General features: G+C 43.8%; 2 protein-coding genes across 9 annotated transcripts in view; one reads left to right on the top strand and one right to left on the bottom strand.

Annotated features, from left to right (window-relative positions):
* Positions 1 to 24389, top strand: part of TMCO4 (transmembrane and coiled-coil domains 4) — a 36789-nt gene that overhangs the window by 6471 nt on the left and 5929 nt on the right. The window contains exons 4-13 of the mRNA XM_088178601.1: positions 1331 to 1358; positions 3217 to 3349; positions 7021 to 7118; positions 7625 to 7768; positions 8253 to 8372; positions 9691 to 9855; positions 10331 to 10467; positions 11747 to 11831; positions 15429 to 15546; positions 18376 to 18493. Of these exons, the coding sequence (XP_088034727.1) occupies positions 1331 to 1358; positions 3217 to 3349; positions 7021 to 7118; positions 7625 to 7768; positions 8253 to 8372; positions 9691 to 9855; positions 10331 to 10467; positions 11747 to 11831; positions 15429 to 15546; positions 18376 to 18493 (1146 nt within the window). The remainder of the gene's footprint in view (positions 1 to 1330; positions 1359 to 3216; positions 3350 to 7020; positions 7119 to 7624; positions 7769 to 8252; positions 8373 to 9690; positions 9856 to 10330; positions 10468 to 11746; positions 11832 to 15428; positions 15547 to 18375; positions 18494 to 24389) is intronic.
* HTR6 (5-hydroxytryptamine receptor 6) overlaps positions 1 to 24389 on the bottom strand; it is a 44530-nt gene that overhangs the window by 6224 nt on the left and 13917 nt on the right. For 6 of the 8 annotated variants that reach the window (XR_015808386.1, XR_015808385.1, XR_015808389.1 and 3 more), the window contains 2 exons: positions 3021 to 3320; positions 1567 to 1719 (listed from right to left, as the gene is read on the bottom strand). The gene's annotated coding sequence lies outside the window, so the exon portion shown is untranslated. The remainder of the gene's footprint in view (positions 1 to 1566; positions 1720 to 3020; positions 3321 to 24389) is intronic. The other 2 variants (XR_015808388.1, XR_015808384.1) reach the window with 2 other exon arrangements.

Raw genomic sequence — 24389 nt, forward strand, 5'->3', positions numbered from 1 at the left:
GGCAGATAGGGCGGGACCTGAGTCACTGTCCCATCTCCCTGACCCTCACTCAGGGAGAGTTCATTATCCACAAAAGAAGAGTTTATTGGTCACAAACCATCACCCTTTTCCAGAGGCTGCTTACATCAGTCCATGGAAAATTGTGGCAACAAGGTCACAAGCTTCACTTTATTCTTGGTCATCTTTTTGCTCAAGGCTGCCAGCCCTGCACCTTCTGCTGGGCTTTGACACCTCTGTGCCAGCCCTTTGCCCAGAAATGCACCCAGAGAGGAGGTGATGGTGCCCACATATCTGATCCCTCATGCTTTGGGAAACCAGTTACATCCCTCCCTCTGGACTGGTGTCTCTAATTCCCACATTCCACCAGCCAGCCTGGGGAGCAGTCTGCAGTTTGTCCCTCTTCTGGTTGGTTCAGGGTGGTTTGTTCTGCATTCTGTACTTCTCAAGTGTAGGAATCTCAGATTAGTGATGTTTTTACGATACAAACTGTGCTTGGGAGCTTACAGGACTAATAATCATAAACTCTTTGGCAGCCTCCTACATCTTTGGCTGCATTTTTTGTGTTCCCAAAGGGCTGAAAGGATTCCCTGTAAAATTCAGCTGTGCTGTATTTGTGTGTAGGAGAGGGAAGCAGCTCAACTGAGCTGGTGCTTAATGTAGTCACATAAAAAGCTTAGAATTTGTCCAGTGGCAATAAAAGAGGAGAACACAGTTGTAAAAACACTGGCCTTTTTTCATGGATTTATCCATAGAAACCATCTATTGCATTGATTTGTTTTTCTGTTTTTTATGCTAAAGAGCCAACACAGAAGTCAAGACCCTCAAACTTGACAGATGGCCATAAATTCTGAGTTTTTTAACTCACTTAATCCAAAGGAACTTCATGCCAGTTCAGCCTTACTGCCTAGAGCTGTGAATTCCCAGAATGCCAAAGAAAATAGGGGCCATTAGAGGAACATTCAGACCTGTTAGTGAGGTTGCATATGTGAGTACATAGGGAGCAGAAGGCATTAGAGTGGGAGGATTAGAGCCCTGTTCCTCCAAACTTTTAAGTCTGGTGCAAGATAACAAAATAACAAAAAATGTGGGATGCCTCAGCATATACCAAGCATTATCTGCTTCTGTCCAGTCTTTTGTACTGGTCTTGGGAGAGTTTTGGACTGGTTTTGCTCTGTGCTGCTTCACTGAATTGTAACTTTCTGCTTCTCACTTATGAACTGAGCTGCTGCAGTAATTCAATCAGTCTGATGGGTTTCATGCCTCCATTTTGATCTCTCCAGACCTACATCATCAGTTTTAAATTGAATATTCTTTTTTTTTCTCTCTTTAGGACCTTTTATCCTTCTCTCTTCAAGATGGTAAGTTTACTTAGCAATTGTTCTTTGTGAAAATAATACAGTTGAGTTTACATCTGATACTTTGCATTTTTTTATCCTATTTCATCTCAGTTTCCTCTCTGCAAAAGCTGCACACTCCTTCCCTGCATACCCTTCAGGAAAAACAACTCTTATGTTAGGAATGGTTAATAATACCCACTGAAAATTGAACAGCTCTTCACCTCTTTACCTTCACCCACCATGCATTGTCAAGCAGATGTAAATGGTGGTGGAGGGGGGTGATTTTTCTCCAATGTTTCCAGGGAAGCAGGTGACCTCTTGCTTTAGGAAGGCACTAAAGCTGTTATAAAAATCTCAGCCTAAAATCTTTTCTCCTGATTGCCTAAAAAGAGAAAAAAAAAAAAAAAATCAGGGTATAAATTCCAGAGTGTCCTTTGAAGCCCATTATAAAGAAACGTGATTTTTCTCATATATTATATTACACATAAAACAATTCTCTGGTTTGCAATCCATTACATGGATTAGTCTGATAAAATTAATGAAATAAAGACTGTCTGCTGAACAGAATGTTCATTTCTAAAAGAAGCCTGGATTATATCACTACTTGCATTTTTTAAATCTGTGTTTTAACATGTTCTCACAGAAAGAACTCACTGGTTGCTGATTAGCCTGTTGCACTGCAGAACAAAACAAGTTTTGTTCCTGCTTTGTTTTTAATGGAAAACTGACAAGTCCGTTATTGAAAAACAGCTTATTTTGTGAAGCTGGAATTTAGGAGAAATATCTTTCCAAGTCTCACTGCCTTTCCACCAGGCTGGTGAGGAAGGAGCCCAGCAGTGTCAGCAGACAGAGAAAAAAAAAAAGAAAAGAAAAAAAGAAAAAAGAAGGGGGCTCGTTACACCTGCCTGGACTTGCAGGACGTGCCACATTTCGGGGAGGAGTGAAATAAATTCTGTCCTCATTTCTCAAGTAAGCACAAACCTGATCAAGGATGTCATTAAAGGTCACAGAATTAGTTTGGTATCTTGGTAATTATGGTAATAAATGAACAATCTTATTGCCCAATGTCATATTTGATTTACGTGCAGTAGATATCACAAACATTCTTCATTATTGAGTCTTGCTGGTATCTTCACCCACTCTGAGAAAAACAATTGTGTTTTTCATCCCAGAATACACCAAGAACCATTTATAAAAGCCAGACATCAGAAAGCAGTAGATGCTGCGGAAACACCTTCAGGAAGCAAGAGTTGGCACAAATAATTTAAAATCTATTACATTTAAGATGTCTTTTCTTCAAGAACACCTGCTTCCAAAACCAGGACTAATCAGTTCTGTTATCTGGTGTTGTCTGAGTGCTCTCTCCACTCCTGCATCTCCAGCAGGGAGTGCAAAAAAAAATTTGTGCGTGGTGCTGCTGGGGGAGCTGGTGTGTAGCTATACAGCTTTACACTCATGAGTGTCACCAAAAAAGAAGGTAAAGCTTTTGCATGGAGCTGCATTTTTACAAATGGTGCAGTCGAGGTGGGCTGTGCCCAGTTACCCACACAGACATGTTTGATATTTCCAGTTAGCAGTGGTCCTGCTGCAGCATTTCTTTGTTGAAAAGTTGCCAGCAGGCCTCTGCCACAGAGCATGGAGACCAAAGGATCTGAGATCTTTTTCCTGCCACAGAGGCATTACCTGCAACCTGGTGTGGTGGCTCTGTTCACATGAAAGAAGGTTTTCCCTTTTATCAGTCTCTTCTCATGTTCCTGGAGGAAAAAGAGAGCCTGGGGGGAGGAGCTGCTCCGTGACACATTCCTTGAGCACTCTGCTCTTTAATAAACTGTGTGATAAGACTGACCAGACTGATTTCCTGGGCTTTTCTCTCTTCAAGGATCCTATGATGCTCGAGCCAGGGTGTTGATCTGCCGTGTCAGCTGGTTGCTGAGAATTCCTTTGGATGATCTGGAAGTCCTGGAGGAATCTCTGCTTGAGAGCCTGAAGGACCAAAAAGAGGAAGAGTCAGAGTAAGAACATTTGGATTGACGTGGTAATCAAGAAACGCTGCCAATGCTCAAAAACTTCGCAGTAATTACTTGTGCCTAAGTCCAGTCTCTGATTATTCCCAACATGGCTCTTACTGTAATCATTTATGGCTTGATTAGGGTTGCAGAGCCCTCACAACACAGACAAGCAGAAAAGTTCAGCATTCTTAAAATCAGAGCTGAGACCTGGCCTTGCACACTGGTAGAAGGTGTTCTGCACTGAGCTGCCTCCTTTCCTCTTTCCAGTTGCCTCTCAAAATGTAGATTCTGCATAAATACATCACAGAGATCTGTTGTCTCTTGGCCCAATATCCTTCAGATAGAACTGCCTCTTGCAGAATGAAGTTCCTACAGATAATCAGGATTAGATCCTCAGCTGTTCATTGTCTCTGGATCTGTCTAAGCATCTTTAAGAGACAGCTCAATAACTCCTGTTGAAGGGACATTTCTGAGGGAACAGGCTGAATCTTCAGATACATACAGACCTGGCTCATAATTCTATGTTATTAACATAGGATTAAGTTTTGTTCTCTATAACAAATAAAATAAGAATATAAGAATATAGGAATATCTTTATTGGAATAGAATTTTTTATTTTTATTATTCTTTATTTAGAATAAAGGAATATCTTTATATTCGTCTCATCAGGCAGGAATAGTGTGACAGTTTAACAATATTTAAGGCAGTAAACATGTCCATAGTGGACTTTCAAGGGAAATATTTTCATCTGTCAACTCAGCAAAGGATTATGAGATCACGCAGGATTCTAATGAAGCCTTTAATGGACACCCTTGCCATGGTTCAGCTCAGATGTTCCCATGGGGTCCAGCATGTGATGGGTATGTTCCAGTAACAGCTGTATGTAAATAATGCTTAACTTTATAGCGCACTGTAAAAAGGAAAAGTCAGAATAATCTCAAAGATCATGGACTGCTAAGTGTTTGGTGTGCAGGAGCAAGGGTTGGGATTAATGGGCGCTGTTTTGCTGTAGTTTGTGGAAACTCAGTGCTGGGCCTTTAAACTGTGTCTGATAACAGCAAAAGAACAGCATGGATTTCAAACCCTGCTGCCAGCCCAGTGGGGTTCTGTGTGTCCTCTGTGGACAGAGACAGGGATTCCTAGCTTTTCCTTTGCCCAAATTGCATCCATGGGAGTAAATGTCTGTTGGATAAAACCTCCTTATGGTGGGAGGAGCCCAGGACTGCAATGTGAGCACACTGTTATTTCTATGCTAAAATAAGGCTGAGATTTGTGGAGAATCCATGACCCTTTTTTTGGTTTGAAGTTAGGAGTCAATAGAGAAAGGAAGCAAAATATAAGCTTGTCACCACCTTGACCTCACAGAATTTGGGGCTGAGAGCACCATCATGTACTTGGGATGTTTCCAGCTTTGACCAGCAAGAGGTTTTGGAACAGATATAACCAACCAGGAGTTTGGCAGCTCCTGCACCAGTGTTTTTACTGATATTTGTTAACAGGAGGTTTTGCTCCTGCCTTTGATGCTGTGGATATGTTGAATTGAGGCCTAGAACCTACAAGATTAAATGTATAATCCTCTAAAGAATAGTGCTCCAACCATTTAAATCCACGTTAGTTGCACCAAATGTGCTCTGATCTGCAGGTGAGAACCTTTCTTTTGTACACAGCTCTGTAAGAAACTAGAAAATATCACAACATTTGCTTGCTAGTGTGTGTTCCTGCCACTTTTCCTTATTGGAAAATGACCTGAAATTCCCCATAACAATCTCTCTGAGCATAATTTGTGGTTCAGGCAAGAAGCTGCACATCTGAGCTCAGTGAGGGTAGAGAAGTACCAGAAGCAGCAGTTAATTATGACAGTGGATAAAAGCAGTCTGCTAATCCAGTGATAATGGTAATGGAGGAGCCATTAGGAAGCAGCTGCTGGCAGCTCCAGAAGGGAAGCAGTGACAGGCAAAACTTCTCCTTTTATTTACTGCATCAGCAGGCAGGATTTAGCTGCCACTCTCCCCACATAAATCAAACTGCTCATTATTCCATCTGACTCCAGGTTAGACATGTTCCAGCTCTCTTGTCATTATTCTCAGGCTGATACACAGTGCAGTGACTGTAAAAGCTGCTGAACCTCATGTAGAACAGAAATTGCTGGGTATTGCCAGCCTAGGTATGAACAGCCTGGCTGCAGCACTCGTGTAAAGAACTCCAGGAGCAATTTTATCCAAAGCCAAACATTCAGAATTGTGACTAAGGCACAAAGTAGAGCATTTTGAAAGGATGAGAGGAAATGGCCTCAAGCTGCACCAGAGGAGGTTCAGGTTAAATCAGGAGGAATTTTTTCATGGAAAGGGCTGTCAGACATTGGAAGGGCTTTCCCATGGAGATGGTGGAGTCCCCATCCCTGGAGGTGTCCAAGGAACAACTGGACATGGCACTCAGTGCTCTGGGCTGGGTGACAAGATGGGGACTGGGAATATCTTGGGCTTGATGGTCCTGGAGATCTTTTCCAAGCTCAGTGATTCCATGATTCTCTGATAGCCAAACACTGCTCTGTCCATGGGGCTGTAGAAGTGGCTGTGCTTGTGCAGAAATTGGAGAGGTGTTGCTCTCTGCATCTGCACAAGGTCATGAGCAATGGTTTTTTGGAGGGTCTCTGTGGAGACAAAGTCTGTGTGACGTGCAGGTCTGTGGGAGTTCTGCCAGTGAGTGCAGTGACTCAGGGATTTCACCCACTGAGCTCCATTCTCTCCTGCTGTGCCTCACAAAGCTGCATATTGTTTAGGACTTGTGTAAAATTGTCTTAATCAAAATTACAGTGTGCTTAGGGGGTTCCAGGAAGGATTAAGCAATTATATGGATAATGAAAATCCAAAATTAGGCCAGGATTAACAGGGAAAATATCCAAGTTTGGAAGCAAGATAAATTGTCATGTTTCAAGGCCTGGATTAACTGCTGTGTAAACAGGCCAGAAGGAAACAACTTATTCCAGGAGCCTCTATTTCTCCCACTTTCCTCTGAAATTGAAGCACTTCTTGTAAGACACTGGAGAGAAATAAAAAGTAGTGGCTAATAAGTGGTATTTGTTCCTTTTAGATTTATTTCTCTCTTTTATCTCTTTCTGATAAGCTTGTTAAAATACACCTTAAATGCACACTGATTCCTATTATTTTATTATATTGTGATATGCAATTAGAAAGTAGCTCAAAGTAAACACTGCTGTTGGAAAACAGTTTAATTACATCTCTATTTGTTAGCACAAACTACCCCATTCCCTTTTATTTCAAACACTTCTCCCTGTTTCTTTTTAGCTTTCTTGTGGTTTTTTAGGACACTTAGGCAGCATATAGTTAATGAAATGCTTTTGACTTTTTGTTTCTTTTTTTTTTTTCAAGCTTCAGCCCTATTAGGAAGGGTTTTCTGAGTAAGTAATATCTGTTGGCTTTTGTCAGCAATTAAATCGTTTCAATTTAAATCTGTGGTCCATTTAATCCATTCGATTTAAATCTCTAAATCCATGCTCATAAATCTCGGTGTGCTGTCACAGTCCACACCTGCATGTTCCATTTTACTGTTCCTGGGAGGGAAGTTACACTGAGAAGAATAAAAGCAGATTCTGGTGCAGCATTGTTATCCACTGGGCTTTTCCCTGAGTTTTTGTATTTTTAATCCCCTCACAGAACTGCAGAAGTCTCAAGAAAAAAGAAGGAAAGAAGGAAAAAGCTGAAGAGATACCTGCTGATTGGTCTGGCAACTGTTGGGGGTGGAACAGTGATTGGTGAGGCTGCCCTTGGCATTTTGGGGACACAGCACCAGGGACAGAGAGGTAGAAAAGTATTTTCAGCCCCACAAAAATAAACAGCAAAGACTTATCTGGAAAAGTTATTCCAATGTAGCTCCACTAACTGGGGGAAGTATTAAACTGGGGTTGTCACCCTTAAAAATGTTTTCTTCTTCTTTGCTCTCATGTTATAAAAGGATCAGATCTTCAACTCTGAAATCGAAAGTGTGAGATTAGATCAAGGTTTCCTGAGCAAACAGAGCACAGCTCACCCCAGATCACCACATAGTCTTCCTCTGACTTTGAAATTATTCATTTTTTTGAAGTCAGTCGAAGAATTTGGGCAGACATTCAGGGCCTGGGGAGGCTCTCAGGAAGCCCCTTTGTTGGACATGCAGGAAGCTCTTCCAGCAGCAGTAGCAGCATGCTCCCAGCACAGGGAAATGCCTGCCTGGGGTTTTTAAGGGAAAATAGTTTGGTGATATCTCTTGCTGCATCCTCAGGTCTGACAGGAGGCCTGGCTGCCCCTCTGGTTGCTGCAGGAGCTGCCACAATCATCGGGAGTGCTGGAGCAGCTGCTTTAGGATCGACTGCTGGGATTGCTGTCATGGCATCCCTTTTTGGAGCAGCAGGAGCTGGTCTTACTGGTAAGAGACTGACCACACCATTCTCAGCCACTGGGGCACAGAATCTTGCCTGCAAACACAGTTAATGACCCCACTGAGCTCTCTGCAGAGTGATGGAAGCGATTTGTGTAATCTGTGAGATTTTTTGTCTCAGTGCTACTGTGCAACCTCTGGTGACCAAATAGGGAAAGAATATTTGGTGTGTGGTTAGTGAAGGAAATGAAAACTTGCTGCTTTGGGTTAGAAAGATGCTGCCATGGAGAAAAGCAGCTGTTGCAGCAAAAAAACCCTTCTGCTGGATTTCCTCAGATCACACAAGCTCAGAAAGATCATGTTGGCTCCTTACCAAGCTATAAGTAATGCATGGGCTGACTGAGGGTTTTGGAAAGGAAAAAAAACCCTCTCCAGATTACCAGATTAATTTCTTAACGAACTCCTACTGTTAGCAGAGGGTGTCCTTTCTGTGCCTTCTCTGAGCCATGTGTTTGTTCCTGGCTGTGTGTAGGATACAAAATGAAGAAACGTGTGGGAGCCATAGAAGAGTTTGAATTCCTCCCACTTACTGAAGGGAAGCAGCTCCACATCACCATAGCAATCACTGGATGGCTGTGCACTGGCAAATATGGTAAGAGAATGATGAAGAAGCTGAGAGGATCTCCAAGAGCCATGGCTGTGTCCCACTCCAGGCTGAGTTTGTGCTCACAAAGCACCATGTCTGTCCCACATTTCCATGGCATGCTAACTGAACCACATCAATTCTCACTGTAAGACTTTGCAACCCAATCTGCAATCCCAGGCAAACAGAGGACAAAAAAGAGGGCATAAAGTTGGTGGTGATTGCAGGACTGAGAGCAGCCATAGCACAATCGTTTCTGTTAGGAACTGTGCATGGTTTTGCCAGGAAAGGTCTGTTTGGGAGATGATTGCCAGCACTAGTATGAAGTGTCTCTGAGACCTTATGTTTATCCTCCAGGAATTAACAGAAAATAGTGTGTTTTTACTCTCTCTCTCTCTATCGGCCAGCTAATGAGGTTTATTGGCAAGAAAGTTCTGTCAAGTCAATCCTGTTCAGCACAGCACTCCGGAGGTGACTTACAGGGGAAACCTTGAAAGGTCTATAGTGCTTTATTTTCCAGTGTATCTTGTCATATAAAATATGTCACCTGTCTGCTAATGTGCTCAGCAAGCTGACTGCACAGCTGCCAGTTTATTGAGAAACACCATAATTAACTCTGGATATCATTAATGCAGAAGGATGTCTCACCCTGTCACTTGTCAGGCTGCAGTTTGCTGTCACAGGGAACTTCTCACTTTGCAGTGCTGTGCTTTGGCTTCTCTCTTTACTTGCCAGAGGTCCAAATCCTCAGGGCTGGAGGGCTCCCAGGCACAGTTAGAGAGGCAAGTGTGTCCCTCCAGGAACCTTTTTGTGTCTGTTTGCCCTTAAAAGGGAGTTACAGATGACACACATTCTTCTTCCATAACTAGCAATCTGCTAGAATGTTTTAAAGAGCAAAACTAGGGTTGTCATCCATTTTCCTCCTCATAGCAGTGTCTGTCTGTGTACACACTCCTTCAATCAGAGGGACTGAGGACAGCAGTTTTATGGAATTTGCCACCTTGTGCTTTTGGAGCTGCCAGTAGTTGCCAAGCCTCGTGTCCCCAGATAAGACAAACCACTGTGGGGATCTTGTGTGACTTTGTGCAGCAGCTGCCTCAACCTGACTTGCACTGTTTGGAGAAGGAACAGTGTAGTGGGAAGGCTTTTAATTAATTAAGATGACAATTCTGCTCTGCTCTTCAGCGTTGATCTGTCATTAATAGCATTTCTAGAATATTCCAGTGCGCTGCAGATTCTGTTCTGATCCTCTGTTGGGCTCCTCTTGCCAAGAATCAGCCATTGTGTTCTCTCCAAACATGAATTCCATCTTTGCCACCTTTCCCAGGGAGCTTCACAGTCCCATGGAGCAGCATGTTGCACTCGAGTGAGCAGTACTGCCTGGCCTGGGAATCCAGGTACCTGATGGAGCTTGGCAATGCCTTGGATTCCCTGCTGAATGGTTTTGTGAACATGATGGCTCAAGAAGCCCTAAAATTCACTGTCTTGTCAGGTAAGAAACTAAATCCTATCAGATCTGCTTGAGTGGCTCTTGTGAAGTTTCAGTATTGAAGGAGCTTTCCTAAAGAGGGAATGTTTTGGAGGAGGCAGTGCCCAGCAGAAGTGACCTGAGAACCTCCTCTACCACACCTGTAATTTAGGTGTGCTTTCCTGGACTGTTGAGCCACCGTGCCATTGAGTCATTCTGTTAAAGTTACAGCTGGAGACACCTTCCTTCACCTGTGACTGTTCTTTCCCCATGTTATTACACATTTACTGCTGCACAGAAATGTCCCAACACTCAGGTAACACTTACTTCCCTATGCCAGAATATCTGATTCTTTCTTATCTTTAGTCCAGCAAAGCATTTCTCAGCACAGCTATTGGGAAAGAAGAGCTGGAGATGATATAATCTCCTAGGCTTAGCCTTCAACTTCAGTGAACTCTCTTGATTTTGAAGTTTTCTAAGAGACCTCTGTGTGTTGCAGGGATTGTGACAGCCTTGACTTGGCCAGCATCACTCCTGACTGTTGCCAGTGTCATTGACAACCCCTGGGGAGTGTGTCTGCATCGCTCTGCTGAAGTGGGCAAACACCTGGCACATATCCTGCTCAGCAGACAGCAGGTAACTGGCCACAGTTATCCAGGAATAATGCCTGGATGGGAATTGGAAAACTTCACCCAGGGAGGTGAAGTTTTCTAGTCATGCTGGTTAAATGGTATCTTTCTAGGGAGACAAATTTGTTTAATAAAACAAAAACTCAGAGTTGCTGCAAGTGAAGGTGACCAGCAGATATCTGGCTCACTGAGGAAAAGAAGGTTCCAAGTGGATGAGAAAAATCCTGCTGAGATTTGTTCTATTTAACCTAAAGCTTTTCTCTATGAGGAAGAAGAGATCCATGTCATAGATGATCCATAGTTTAACTATGTCACAATACAGCCTACAGAGAAGTGACAGAAGTCTCTCTGAAAAGGCTTGAAAAAAAGACTTTTCTGCCCCTCAAGAGCCTGCCATCATTTGCTGGGCCAGCACTGGTTTTTGCTGGCCACATGTTTGTCTCACACCACTCATTGCTGATTATAGAGGAGCCCGAGGGGAGCCATGGTCCCAGAGATGTCTCAGCAAGGTAGAACAGCAGAGGAGGAACAAACTTGATTTCTCATAAAAACCCGATCCTAAAAACTCAATAAACTTTATTTCATACAACCCTTTCTTTTGCTATGGGGCATTTGTTCCTGCCTGTAAAGCATTGCTGTTGTAAAAACACATTCCAGTGTGCTGGAGAGTCTAAAACTAGTTAATGAGATGTCTGGGGTGTCACTCCCACACCTGCTCCCTGGATATTGCATAGACCATTTTTCATTGATGTTTGGATTAGGCTCCCTTTAATCTTGCAGAAAATCTTAGTAGGCTATTCAAAACAAAAGCTTAAAAGCCACATCATTTTTTATAATCATTGCATGCTGCTGCTGTCACTCAGCCTGAAATCTGGAAGTGGTCAGTATTTTTGTATTAGAGCTTCTTCTTCTGTGTAGTGAAACATTTCTAGGAAAATTTTGTTTCTTGAGTAAGGTTTTCATTTGGAAATTTCAAACCAACGACAGCATCTCCTTTGGTTCTGTTTGGAACATGCTCTTTGCTGTAACTTCTGATAGTTAGATTTTTGCAGTTGATTTTCTGAAGACTAAAACATACAAAATATTCAGTATGTAGAATTCTCCATATTGAACTGGGCATGGCTTTGAGACCTGATCCCCTTGAAAGTGACCAAATTGCTCCAGTATTTCACAGGTGATACACAGGCAGGTGCTCTGTGTCTCAGGCTCTCAGGGACCCCAAGCCCTGTCTTTTTTCCCAGAGAAAACACCATTTGGTGGCATTTTTTCCTCTCCTTCTTTCTCAGGGCCAGAGACCTGTCACGCTGATTGGCTTCAGCCTGGGTGCCAGAGTCATTTACTTCTGCCTGCAGGAAATGGCTCAGGAAAAAGGTAACATTCACCTTTTAACCATTTTTTCTTTTATTTTCCTTACTCCTGGTGGAGAATTTTTTCTTCCAAGAGGAAGAACACAGCTTAGCTCTTTTAGGGTAGGACGAAACAAAAAAAAACCCAAACAAAAAAAAGAAGTTTAAATGCCCTTGGATACAAATTCTGCTGTCATTTCCCCCAGTCCAGCAGAAAAAATCCACTGTCTTAAGGTTTCAGGGGGTCATTTTGGTCTGTAAACAACAACATGACATTTGTGATCAGCCTGGAGCTGCCTCTGCACTGCCTGATCCCAGCAGAGGATGCTTTGCCTTTCTTGGGAGCTCTCTGAAGCTCTTGTATCTGATTCCCTGAGTCCTGCCTTCCATTTAAGTCACTGAAATGCCACTGTCATCTGCTATTTTCATGGTAATTTTCCCCCAAAGTCAAGTATAAAACCATCTGCCAATTTATTACCCATTGTGGTTCTGTTTATTAATAGATTTCTATTTTTAATTTAGGAAAAAAAATGAATAAAATCATTATGATCAGTTGATGGAAATTGTGTCTTGGAGCTGAGTCAGCAGTGAGTGTGTGCAGCCTGCCTTCCCCCACGTAGCAATTTAACTCATTAACCATTCAGCTTCACAATAAATCATAAATAAGGAATTTTATAAAGGAAAATGTCCAGTAAAGTCCAAGAAAGTGGGAACAAAGTCAAGTGAGGATGGAGGTCAGGACTGACAGCTGTGTGCCAGAACTTCCCTTCTGATTTAAGATAAAAGTCCTCAAATACAGGAATTCTGTTCTCAAAATAAATCTAATCAAATCCAGAATAATCCTTATGGAGTTACACTGAGGCCAGAACCCAGATCCTAATCTGGCCATAGATCTACACTTTTTGTGTCCAGAGAATGCTAAGGCCTGAGGTATTTCCAGGTTTTTATTTCAGTCTACAGGCTCTGGAATGACACGAGCCCATAGCTTAGGGAGGAAATCCTTAGGGGTCTGGAAGGTTGGCTGCCACTCCAAAGAAATCCAAGTATCCTGGTGATGTATTAGAACAGCTCTCACTGTACACTGATTTTTCAATTCCTTAATTGAATTCTGAGAGCTGAGCTGTTTGTGAGATGAAAAGCAGCATGTTTAGCACAGATTGCCAAGGCGTTCTCACAGCACATTCCAGAGCAAGCCACAGGAGGAGCAGAGCTGGGACCTGGGACAGCTGAGACTGATTTGGGTTTGGACTTGGATGTCTCACACGAAAGGAACACACGGCCTCGTCATGCAGGGCTCGGTATCCAGATGGCAGTGGCATTGCTGAAGACAAACAGCTCATGATGGATTGGCCAGTGAAACACCATGGCAGGAACTCAGACTTTGTTCAAATGCTTCTCTGCAAAGCCATGGCATAACCTTTGGATACTTCATCACGGATCATTTGGGGAGCCAGAGCTCAGCAGGTTTCCAGAAATGCCATCATGGCAGAAGCTGGAGTCAGTGAGCCAGCAGAGACACGTTACTGCGTGGGAAGATCATTGCTCTGATTTCTTCATCGTGATTCCCATGCCTTTTAGTAAATAATCAGTAATTAGCAAACGAATGCAAATTGATGATGGCTGTTCCCACCAGAGACTGAACCTTGAAAGGCAGCTGTGTGTGACAGGAGTGAGGTGTCACACACTGGTGTTTGGTACTGATCACAGCTCATGTGACCAGCATCCCACCAGGCTGTGATCCCTGCTGTGCTTGGTGTTGGAAACACTGCTGCCAACTCTACCCTGCAACATGTGCACACAGGCAGAGCTGAATCCCAGCCCTGTTGTCTCTCCCTGCAGTCAGGACTGATGTGCTGAGGTGCTTTCCCTTTCCCAGTGAGTTGCATCCCAAGGGCACAGCAAAGACCAGCTCCCAGGACTGGTTATGGTCTCTGGGACAGCTTCTATCTTCCACATCTTTTCTGGAGAAATCATCTTAATCAGGTTGAATTTTAGCCTCTCATTCTCACTCTGTTCTCACCTGCTTGGACTTGATTGGAAATTTTTATTTATAAAACTCCTTATTCAGTAGCCACTCTCTATAAAACATGGTTAATGAATTAATTCTTTTTCACTGCTTTTGCAGACTTCATTATTCTTCCTCATCTAAAAGATTTACGAACTGTGAAATACATTTCATTTATCTTGAGCCTCAGCTGCTCTGCAGGCCAATGATCTGTTCCCAGGTTTCTGTCCTGTCAACATTCAAAGAAAATGAACATTTTTCAGCCAAGGCTAAACATTTTTGTTTTGTTCTGAGCAGGCAATAAGGGGCAAAGGACTGGAGAAACAAAAGCTTCCAAAACCTTGCCCAAATATTCAGGATCATGATGAATTAGCTGCTTGTTTATTCAGTTGGCTCACACCATGGACATGGAATTTAGAACCTTGGTTGGAATGAGCTTCCCCTTAGCAAGGCTCTGGGTTTCCTTTTGATTGCCCATGATTATGGGAGCAGGGCTTTATTGCTCACAGATTACACTCACAAAATTGAATTGCCCTTTGCTCTTCTTGATTAGCAAAATTTGCTCAGCAATAAGAAATAATTCAAGGAGAACTCATTTGGATTTGTCTGGCACTGGGATTTACATGGAGAAGGATGCAGGCACTGCAGGCAGCTCCAATCCTTTACTGCCATATCGGGGAAGGAAGCTCAGTGATTTACATTTGAAAAGTACCCAGGCAGTACTTCTGCCTCAAATGTTTGGTTTAGCTAGTGTCTGTGGAGCCTGGTTTCCCACAGGTGCAGAGTGTAGATTTGGAATGTTCTGCTCATGAGTCTTCCATTTAATTGCTGTGGCATCAGAGGCTTCATCTCTCTTTGCAAAGATTTATGGAAGATACTGATATATTGTTCAGGAGTTTAGGAAAGTAGCAGAGCTGCCCAATATTTCTCATTCCATCGTTATTCCTCCTGAAATTGCTCAGCTGCAGGTCTCTGATAAGTGAGGAAGATTTATTATGCTTGAAAGTCAACATTGCTGTTCAGCAAATCAGGTCTGGGCATTCAGGTTACAGCAGAAGAAAATCAGTTTGATGGATCTTCACTGGGTGTTGGCAAGTGCCTCCATTGTTGCTGCTTCCAAATCAATATGCACAATTTGGGATTTCCTCTTGCATGTTCAGGTCGTGTTTTTCATAGAATCAGCTGTGGGAAGGACTCTTCATGCCTCATGTATGACATTTGCTCACTCTGTGGGATCTCAGACCTTTCACCTGTGTCAGAACTCTGTGCAAACCCACATCAGTGACTCTGCAGAAAGACCTTTCCAGAGGTTTCCAGAGGCTTGCTGCTCAAACAGCATTTTCCTGCACAGAGGCCAGGCCACTTCTCCCTTATGCCATCAGCTTGGTCCTTTGCACTGTCTGAGGATCTCAATTTTTCACATTTACTGCCTCCAGTGAATTGTGGACACTTAAATGTATGCAAAGTTTTATTTATGATCCTCCTTTCCATTGTTTCTGTCTTTCAAATTGAAGTCACCTAAATGATGATTTTTCTGTGGTGCACAGAAATAATTCTTCTTCATATATTTTCTGATCCATCTTCTAAATCTGAACTGTTCTCCTTTCACCTTGACAGACTCACAAGGGATCATTGAAGACGTTGTCTTGCTGGGAGCTCCAGTGGAAGGAGAAGCCAAGCACTGGAAAGCTCTCACCAAAGTGGTGTCAGGCAGGATCATAAATGGCTTCTGCAGGTCAGTGTGTGCTCAGTGCCTGGCCTTGTGGCCTGGAAATGGTTTGGGGTATTTATCTCTGTCAAGCATTTTGTAAATGCTGGTGAGGACATTGATTCAGCAGTGCCAGAGCCTCGTCCCCTGCAGGCCTCTCCCTCAGGTGCACTGGGAGCTTCAGGAAGCACTTGGAGGCTTTGACTCAGCTCTTGGCTCTTTGTGCCATGGGAAGCCCATGTAGGTCCTGTTCATAGAGGGACAGTGTTCTACCACTCACAGCCTAAAGTGTGTTTGTGGGTGTAATCTGATATATTCTAAAGCCCCTTTACATCTCAACTTTGTGTGAAGAGCCATAAATACAGCAGTTAAGTTTGCTGACTTAAAGAATGGTAATGAGAACCTATAAAAGCTTTAAGATGCAGTTCACTTGTGGCTGCTTATGGGGAAAAGGATGTGAAAATCACAATGGAAGGGAAGAAGCTCAAGCAAATTGAAGGGTTTTATAGCTGGAGTGGGTTTCTGGTCAAGATACTCCACATGAACAAGATATTTAACTTGTAAAGGAAGAATAGCTGGAATAGCTGAAGCAAATTTAGTAAGGATGTGAAAGAATACAAAGATTGCCTTCAAAACAAATACCAGCCTTTTAAAACCACATTTAAAAACATTTTAGAAATAAAAGCAGACAACTGTTGTGCAGAGCTATGGGAGCTGCTGGATGAGAAGAGGGAGGTTCAGAGGTCTGAAACAGCTGAAGCAATCTCAAAAAGCTATTAAGTATTCAAGTGACAGCTTCAAACCTAATGACTGTGTCTTGGAAGATAATTGTGGCAGGAACACTGCTTACCAGCACAATTAGATAAGGGGAAATTAAAACCAAGGAATGAAGTGGGGAAGGCTAAGAGCATGGGGAACTAAATTGAGAAATAACCAGGAAAGAAAATTAGCAAAGAACCGGTAAGTCAAGACAGTTTATAAGCTGAGCCCTCAGGTCAAGGACAGGTGAAAATGCTGCTGGTGTTTTCCATGCACACATAGGTGGAAGGTGGGGAGGTATTGTGTTACTGTAATTCTAACAGAGTGTTTGAACTTAGAAAGAATAACTAAATAATTTAAAGTATTCAAGGTTAAAACAACAAATTATCAATCCTATCTCTCAGCTAGGCTGGAAATCGTTGCTTTTGTCCTCTTTGGATCCCAGGATTTTCAAGGATGCTGGATGGAAACACCACTTGCAGTGTTTCTTCCTGTGCCATAAGGAAAATCTGCCTCCCCAGGAGTGCTCTGATTTCCACTAAGGAGCCATAAAGGATAGAAATCATTGCATATAACTGAGTTCACCCAGAAAATGTTGTTCCTCTCTGTGTTCTACAAAAAGAAATTTCACTGTAAAAACTTTTGTGTATCCATTTGCTATAACACAGACACACAAAAAGATCTTGTTATAGTTTCTAAATCTGCCTGTGCTGTTGGAATAAAATACAGTGTGTGTGTGTGTGTGTGTGTAGAGTGTTATTCAGGTAACATGAGGGGGAGCTGGGGGAGGGAATTGAGAGATTTGGGGAATTTCTGTGAGGATTGAGGTAGAGAGAAAAATTATACAAACATTTTGTGGTAAGGCCTCACCTGATTCTCATTTCTCTGGTCTCTTGCTTGTACAAAGGGTGGCCTCGTTCTGTCACTTCAGGAGTAACTATTTAGGTCGGATAAATTACACTGAATAGAATTCCTGTGAGATCAGATTTGAGCCCAGTTGTTGAGCTTCAGTCGTTGCTCTCCTCTGGCTTTGGAATATTGGTACAAAATTTGAAGGGGACAGGGCGAGTGAGAGCCCTGTGAGCTGTCAGAGCTGTCCCCTCCCACTTAACAATGGCAGGGTTACAAATTCCCAGTGGGAAGCCTCACCCAAATCAGTTGGGCTGGCTCAGCGTTTGAAAGAACCCACACCTGAGCAGCGTGAATGTGCTGTAAAGGCTTGCAGGGCTCTGTGTAGATTTATAACTCCTAGTGTGGATTATTTGGGAGTAGCCAGGAATGGGCACCTGTGCCAGGAGCATTTCACCTGCTGCCATCACAGAGCACAAATCCCACTCATGTCCCTCTTAAATGTGCTCTGTAGGGTACAGAGGCATTTCAGTGCCCAGATTTTATGCTGTTGCTCAGCTCAGAAGAGTTTTGTATTTCCTTCTCTCCTCATACCACAGACTACCCTGAAACTGTCACAGTGACTTATGGCACTGCTTTAGAGTGGGAACAAACTCTTCCTAGTTCTGTCACTGAAGCCATGTATTTCTACAGTACCTATAAATCAGGAGCACTCCCAGGGGTTTCACAGTCAATATTTATGTCACAACATGAGTGTTGTGGGTCTCAGCACCTTTACAGCTTTATGGGCTGGAGAACTATCAGTACATGAAAAAGATGAAATACGTCAATGTACAATCCCTAAGCCAACATAGAAATAAACAGAAGGGTCAGATTTTTAAACTCTCTGCAGGTAAAGAGAGGACAACCATGGATCAGGATTCAGTTCAGACTTACACCCCTGTGTCCCAGAAACCTGCCTTGAATCCAGCAGGTGATTCCTAATGTGACTGCTGCATCACACAGACCTACAGCAGGTCTTGGTCCAGCCATCACTGTGTCTGAGTAGTAACACACTGGAAATGTTCCAGGTCAGGCTGGACAGGGTTTAGAGCAGCCTGGTCTAGTGGAAGGTGTCCCTGCCCATGGTAGGGGGTGGAACAGGATAAGCTTTAAGGTCCCTTCCAACCCAAACTGTTCTGGAATTCTTTGATTCCACATGGCATTGGATGGGCAGCAGGATTTATTCCCACTCTTCTCTACTTCCAGGGGGGACTGGCTGCTGAGCTTTGTTTACAGAACCTCCTCTGTCCAGCTCAACGTTGCAGGCCTCCAGCCAGTCGACCTGGATGACAGGAGGATGGTGAACATGGACCTTTCCTCTGTAGTAAGTTCTCATATTCTCTTTTTTTCTCCATGATTCTTTGCCTGCAGCACTATAACCCCACACTCACTGTGCTGGGGAAGCTGGGGACTGAAGAGAGCCCCTCTAGGTACATTGTCCCTCTTTCCTGTCTTTGAGAGAACTCTCATCCACACTTCCCTCTGGATTTTGTGGCCCAGCTAGAGCTCAACACTGAGCAAAACAATGAGAATCTACCTCTCCTGTTGGATTGTTTGAGGTTTTTTGGTTCTGACATATCCCATAGTGGAGACAGAAGATGCTGTTACTCCTCAGGAAGGGGCTTTGCTGTCATAGAATCATGGAATGGTTTGGGTTGGAAAGAGCACAAGCCCTGTGAGTGTGGATCGTGGGGATCCTGCTGATCCTGGGATCAGCAACTGGAAAACGTGGCTAGATCTCAAACACGCGCCTGCACAGCACGTGCAATCCTCTATCTTATCTCATTGGAGCCTTCCACACTGCTCAGGTTCAGCCAGGGGCAGGCTCCTTGTACCTTGGTCCCCAAGGCTGCAGGAGCCAGAATTGGTCTGGAATTACAGCAGTTCTGTGATAGCAACGGTTGTTTTGCCAGCTCCTGCTGCCTTTTCAGAGTGTGTGTCTCTAGGAAACAGGGAGAGATTCACTGCTATATCTGGGAAACATTTAGCTTCCTCAAAGCTATCTGGTGTCATTAGTGATAAGCCACTGTTAGAACATCTGGCAATATATCTAAGCAATATTCAACTCAGCTATCTTTAAATCATCACCACATTGATGTCTCTTCCACAGAAGAAGTGAGCTCTTCCACAGAAAACTATGCAGAACTTAACTTGTGTATCCATATTCACAGAAATCTTGGACATGCCATTGTGTTTTTTCCATATCTTAGTGGTTTAATTTATTGTTTACTCTCTGCAAACTGGAAGTTGCCCAGCAAAAAGCTCAGGATACTTCCATGGTCAGCGTTCCTGCCGTGACTCTTCTTCCTAAGTGTCCCCACAAGCTGACAGGGACTGCCAGTGTTGCTCTGGAGCTAAAGGCACTTTGAAGAGCTTTTAGATTTTTTGGAGCACCAGCTTGCTGAGCCTATAAATACCCAACTGTTCTCAGTTCATTTCATTCATGACAACTGAGCTCTGCACAGCCCTTGGCAGCACACACAGGGCTTGGTGCTGAGCAGAGAGAACAAACACTTGGAGGAGTAAAACAGAGGCTTCTCAGGAGGAAGGGCTTCTAAACACATGGTGGAGGCTTTTAAACATGGTCCATGCATCTTTGCATCTCTCTGGGTTGTCAGCATTTCCACACACTCCCACATCCATTTTCTCACCATCCCAGAGCTGCCAGTGCTCATTTGCTCTCTGACATCTGTTGCTGGCATGAAAACGGCCCAAGATGCCAAGTGGTGGCACTAGGGTGACATTTCCTGTCTGTCAGTCCATGTCATCCCTTTCTTTTTGTGTTCTCTCCTTCTCATGACCCTCTGCTTCCTGAAGCATGAAACCCTCCAGAGCCCTGCACACTTTATCCTGCCTGGATCACAGCAGCTTCTCCACTCCCCTCAGAGGAGCAGGATTTACATTTCAGCTGAATGAATAACGTTTGCAGAGCTGCTCTCTGCTCATCTCCCAGGGCTGTGTGTCTGCATCCCAGCTGCCTGCTGCCAGCACTCAGTCCCAGTGCTGCTCTCCACAGAAGGAATTTACACTTCCATCATCTCACTGCAAAGCTTTGGGGAGGAAAAATCTATATTAAGTAGGTGTCATTGGCTTGATCCATTTTCCAGACCACGGGAAGAAATACAGTGCATTCTGGTGAACATTTTAGAAATAAAAGGAGCTAGAATGGGGAAGGAAATATCCAGGGGCAATATTTTTTAAAGTGGCAAGAAAGCAAAGATGATTTTGCTGCAAGTACAGTGCAGTAGTCTAAGAGAAAAATACATAGTGATATTTAGAGATATATAGAGATACAGGTATTTTCTTTATGGAGACCAGCTCCACTCCTGCAGATGCCCTTGTTGGAGGTCCCTGTGAGTGTCCTGCCATGAGAAGGACAAGCTGTGATAGAAGAATAAAGTAGAACTGATGCAAAGGTGCTCAGCATGAAAATATTACAAAGGCACTGTCAGTATTTTTGGCATCTCCCAGTCCATCCATAATGAAAATTGGTCTGGATCCAAACAGCTTGGTTCTCTTTGCTGTGGTAGCACCAGAATCCTCAAATGAGTGGAGGATTAGGAGCCCTCAATATAAACAGGAATTCACCTCCAAGGCCTCCGTCTCATGTCTCTCTTGATTAGTGTGTTTTTTATCTGACTGTCAGTAAAAAAGCAGAGAGAAAAATGTCCTCCCACTCAGCAAATGCAGTTATAAAATCCTTCTTCATGGTTACAAAGGGGCTGATTTATTCTGTGGATTTATTTGACAGCACCTGTTAGAGACCAAGGAAGTCATGGAGCTGCAGGGGATTATCCTGATTGCTGTTTGTTCCCAGGGGATTTTGTTCAGTACAGTCTGAATTAATATTTGAATATTGCAGAACTGCTCAGGGAGCATCTTCGGGGAGGCTCAGAAGTCAGCAACAAGTCAGGAATGGGCAGTTTGACACCAGCAGAAATCAGGGATGAACTTGCAGGTTTAGAGGCAGTGAGAGTGCGTGGCTGGAAGTCCAGTGGAGAGCAGGGATGGATCTTGGAATAGTGGAATTGGTGAGGGGGTAAAGCTCTCAAGAGACACTGAGGCCAGTTGTTCCCATGTCCCCAAGTGTCACATCCACAAGGCTTTTAAATCCCTCCAAGGAAGGCAATTCCATCCTTGCCCTGTGCCAGGGCTGAACAGCTCATTCCATGGAGAAATTTTCCCAAATATCCAATGTAAATGTCCTCTGGCACAGACTGAGGCCATTTCCTCTTGTCCTCTCACTTGTCACCTGGGAGAAGAGACCAGCCCCCTACCTGGATCCACCCTCCTGTGAGCTCTCAGAAAAGGGACCAAAATTCCCATTATGAAGGGAGAGAGATTCAAGGCAGTCAGGTACATCAGTACCATAAGCAGATGGAAAGTCTGAATTCTGTGAAATCCAATTGATTTGGCACTTCTATGAGTCAGGTTTTTTACCTCCAAACACATTAACTTGTGGTTTTTTTCCCACTGTATTCCCAAGACTTGCAGGAAAGAACTAATTGTGGTTACGAAGTGTGGATTAATTAAGAACCCTGGGGAGTTGGAAAGGCAAAAAAGGGTTGCCAGTATATCATTGCTCCTTTGTTCACTTGTTCCCAGTGAGCAGTGCCACCTCCCCAAGAGCAGGATCGGAGGAACAAGAGCTTGGAGCAGAACTCAGCTTCAGGCAGCTGCCTGCAGGAGCTGGGAGAGCCCCTGTCCCCTCAGGGGAAGGTGCAGGGCTTTGTGGAAACAATTCCATCTGTCTCTTAGGCTGTGAGGTCACAGAGATGGCTTCCACAGCCCTGGAATCATCAGTGGCTTCATCTTCTGTGCTCCTTGTTGCTGTTGATTTGGGAGCTCCAAGAATCCCACATTAAATACATATTCAGTATGTTTGGGACACAAGCAGAGGGTGCTGGCAGTGTTAGAACAGAGGAAGAAACTGAATAAGCTTTTCCAAAAAAAAAAAGGTTCAAATGAGGCCATTAATAACTTGCAGTTTGTTTTTGCTTTGTGGCTGACAAACCTCAAAGGCCAATGTCCCTCCTTGCTCCAGCACACACAGACTGCTCGAGCTGGATGTGCTGTGGGGGAGCCTGGGGGTGCTCAGCTGCTTCTAAAGGCAGAGAGAACCATTTGACAGACTCGTATTTTGTAAGGCTGGTGCCCAGATTCCCGAATTCCCACAACTGGGAACCAGCAGAGTGCCACAATTTCCTGCAGGTCAGGATTGTCCCATTCCACCATGGTGCCTGGAACACGTGTGTGTCCTTCCACAGGAGATTGCCACGTCACCTGTGGAGTGTTCACAGCCCCCAGCTACCCTGGGAAGGGCTGAATTCCTGGGACTGCAGCTTCTCCTTCAGAAGAGCTGAGGGCACCAATGCCACGTTTGAGTGACCCATGGGTGGTCTGTATTTCCATCAAACACAGTCCAGCAGAGGAAATTCACTGTTCATTAGAGGAAATTCACTGTTCATTTGCAGAGCCAGCAAAGTTGTGATGCCAGCACATCTTTCTCCTGTGGAACACAGCAACTGGCATCACAAATCACCTTTGATAGATTTTCTATTCCCCCTTAGAGCACTTTGCACGTGGAAATGGGACAGTCCCTGCAAGTGCATGCACTGCACCCCCTGTTCTTTCCTGCTTTGCAGTGGGCAGGTCTGTAGCTGTTGGTTTTGCAGGCAGCTTTCCCCATCCCAGCCCTTCCTGGAGCAAAGCACTGGGAGTTTTCCCAAAGTACTGTTCAGCTGGATTCTTCAGGAATGGCCACACAGAGCCCAGGCAGGTGAATTAAAGATAGAAAATCCAGGCTTTAATTTCCTCTCTTCTGCTGGAACACGAACACTGATTCTGTGTTATTTTTCTGCTCCCTTTGAGCTCTGATTCTGACCTGCTCAGCTAACATGGAAACAAAATCCCAGTGCAACAGCCAATTAAAAGTGTTAATCAAGGGGAAGGCTGACTTTGGTGACACCTTGTGCACATCATGGGTTTGAGATGCTGCAATTAGAGCAGCTGAATTATTGATAGAAGCTGAATGTCACTGAAATGCCATGAAAGTGTCACTGCCCTGGTGACACTGGGGGAAGGGGAGGGCTTAAACCTACTGCAAATCCCCATGAGGAGGATTTCTAGGATATCACATTGCTAAAGAGAGATGTGTCACTACTCCACAGCTCTTGGAATTTCCCAAATGCCCAGGACTTCCTGGCCAGGTGCATTATTGCCATCAGCTCATAAGGGATGAGTCAGAACAGGTCATTGTACCCAAAACCAGCAAAAATTCCTTCAGTTAATCTCAGGTGACATTGTTTTATGGGGTTGGGCTGAGAACCTGGTTTGAAAACAGCACAGATGGTAATGTCTGAGTTGCCAAATCTTGTGTATTCCTGGAGCAAGATGGGGAGAAGGGTGACAATCCCTTTGGGTGTCACCCTCTGCTTCAGGCTGGTCCTGCTGCATCCTTTTGACTATGGAGACCAAACCTCATCTCAATGTTCTTGTGTGGAATCCTGAAAAATTTTCCATAATCCTGGTGTAATCAATATGTCCAGTATTTTGGGTCACTAGTGGCCTGCTGTGCTTCCTAGTGGCAGACACTTGGGTCTCCTAAATGCTTTCTCTTGGAACACTCCAGTGTATCAATCCAGTCTTTATTTTTGGGATCTCTTGTCCTCTATGGCCCAAGACATTATGTTCAAATTATTTCCCAGTGATATTTATATGCACAGCTTATGCTGGGTCTTTAAAAACACTCTTTAAACCATCAAATTTAAATAATTCCTACTTGGATTAGCACCAAAAAAATGATTATTTACTTGTAGCTACCATATAAACAAGTGGTGGTCTCATTGGGGAGAGCACCAACAAAAAATAGTCCACAGCAGCTCCACAAACAGTTGAAAAATCAATGGAAGAGCTGTTTCCTTCAGTGGGATGGCTTGGAATGAATTACTGGCAACAGAGAGAAATTTGTGAATATTGCAGAATGTGTGAAGGCACATTTCCCTTGAAACTCTTTCAAGGACTCTTTACTAATTCAGAATATTAATTCCCAGTTTTGTGTTGCCTGTTGTCACTATTGTACAGCTGCTCTCCATTTGTCCCTTAGACCTCCAGAACCTGATTCCTCCATTTGCTTCCTGGGTTTTTCTTGTTATATTCTGTATTTTACTCCTCTCCATCTTCTTCTTGGAATTGATGGAGGTAAATTGAGAGTAAAGCTG

The sequence above is a fragment of the Sturnus vulgaris genome, chromosome 25 (assembly GCF_052056855.1).
Source record: "Sturnus vulgaris isolate bStuVul1 chromosome 25, bStuVul1.hap1, whole genome shotgun sequence".
In the NCBI taxonomy this organism is placed as follows: domain Eukaryota; kingdom Metazoa; phylum Chordata; class Aves; order Passeriformes; family Sturnidae; genus Sturnus; species Sturnus vulgaris.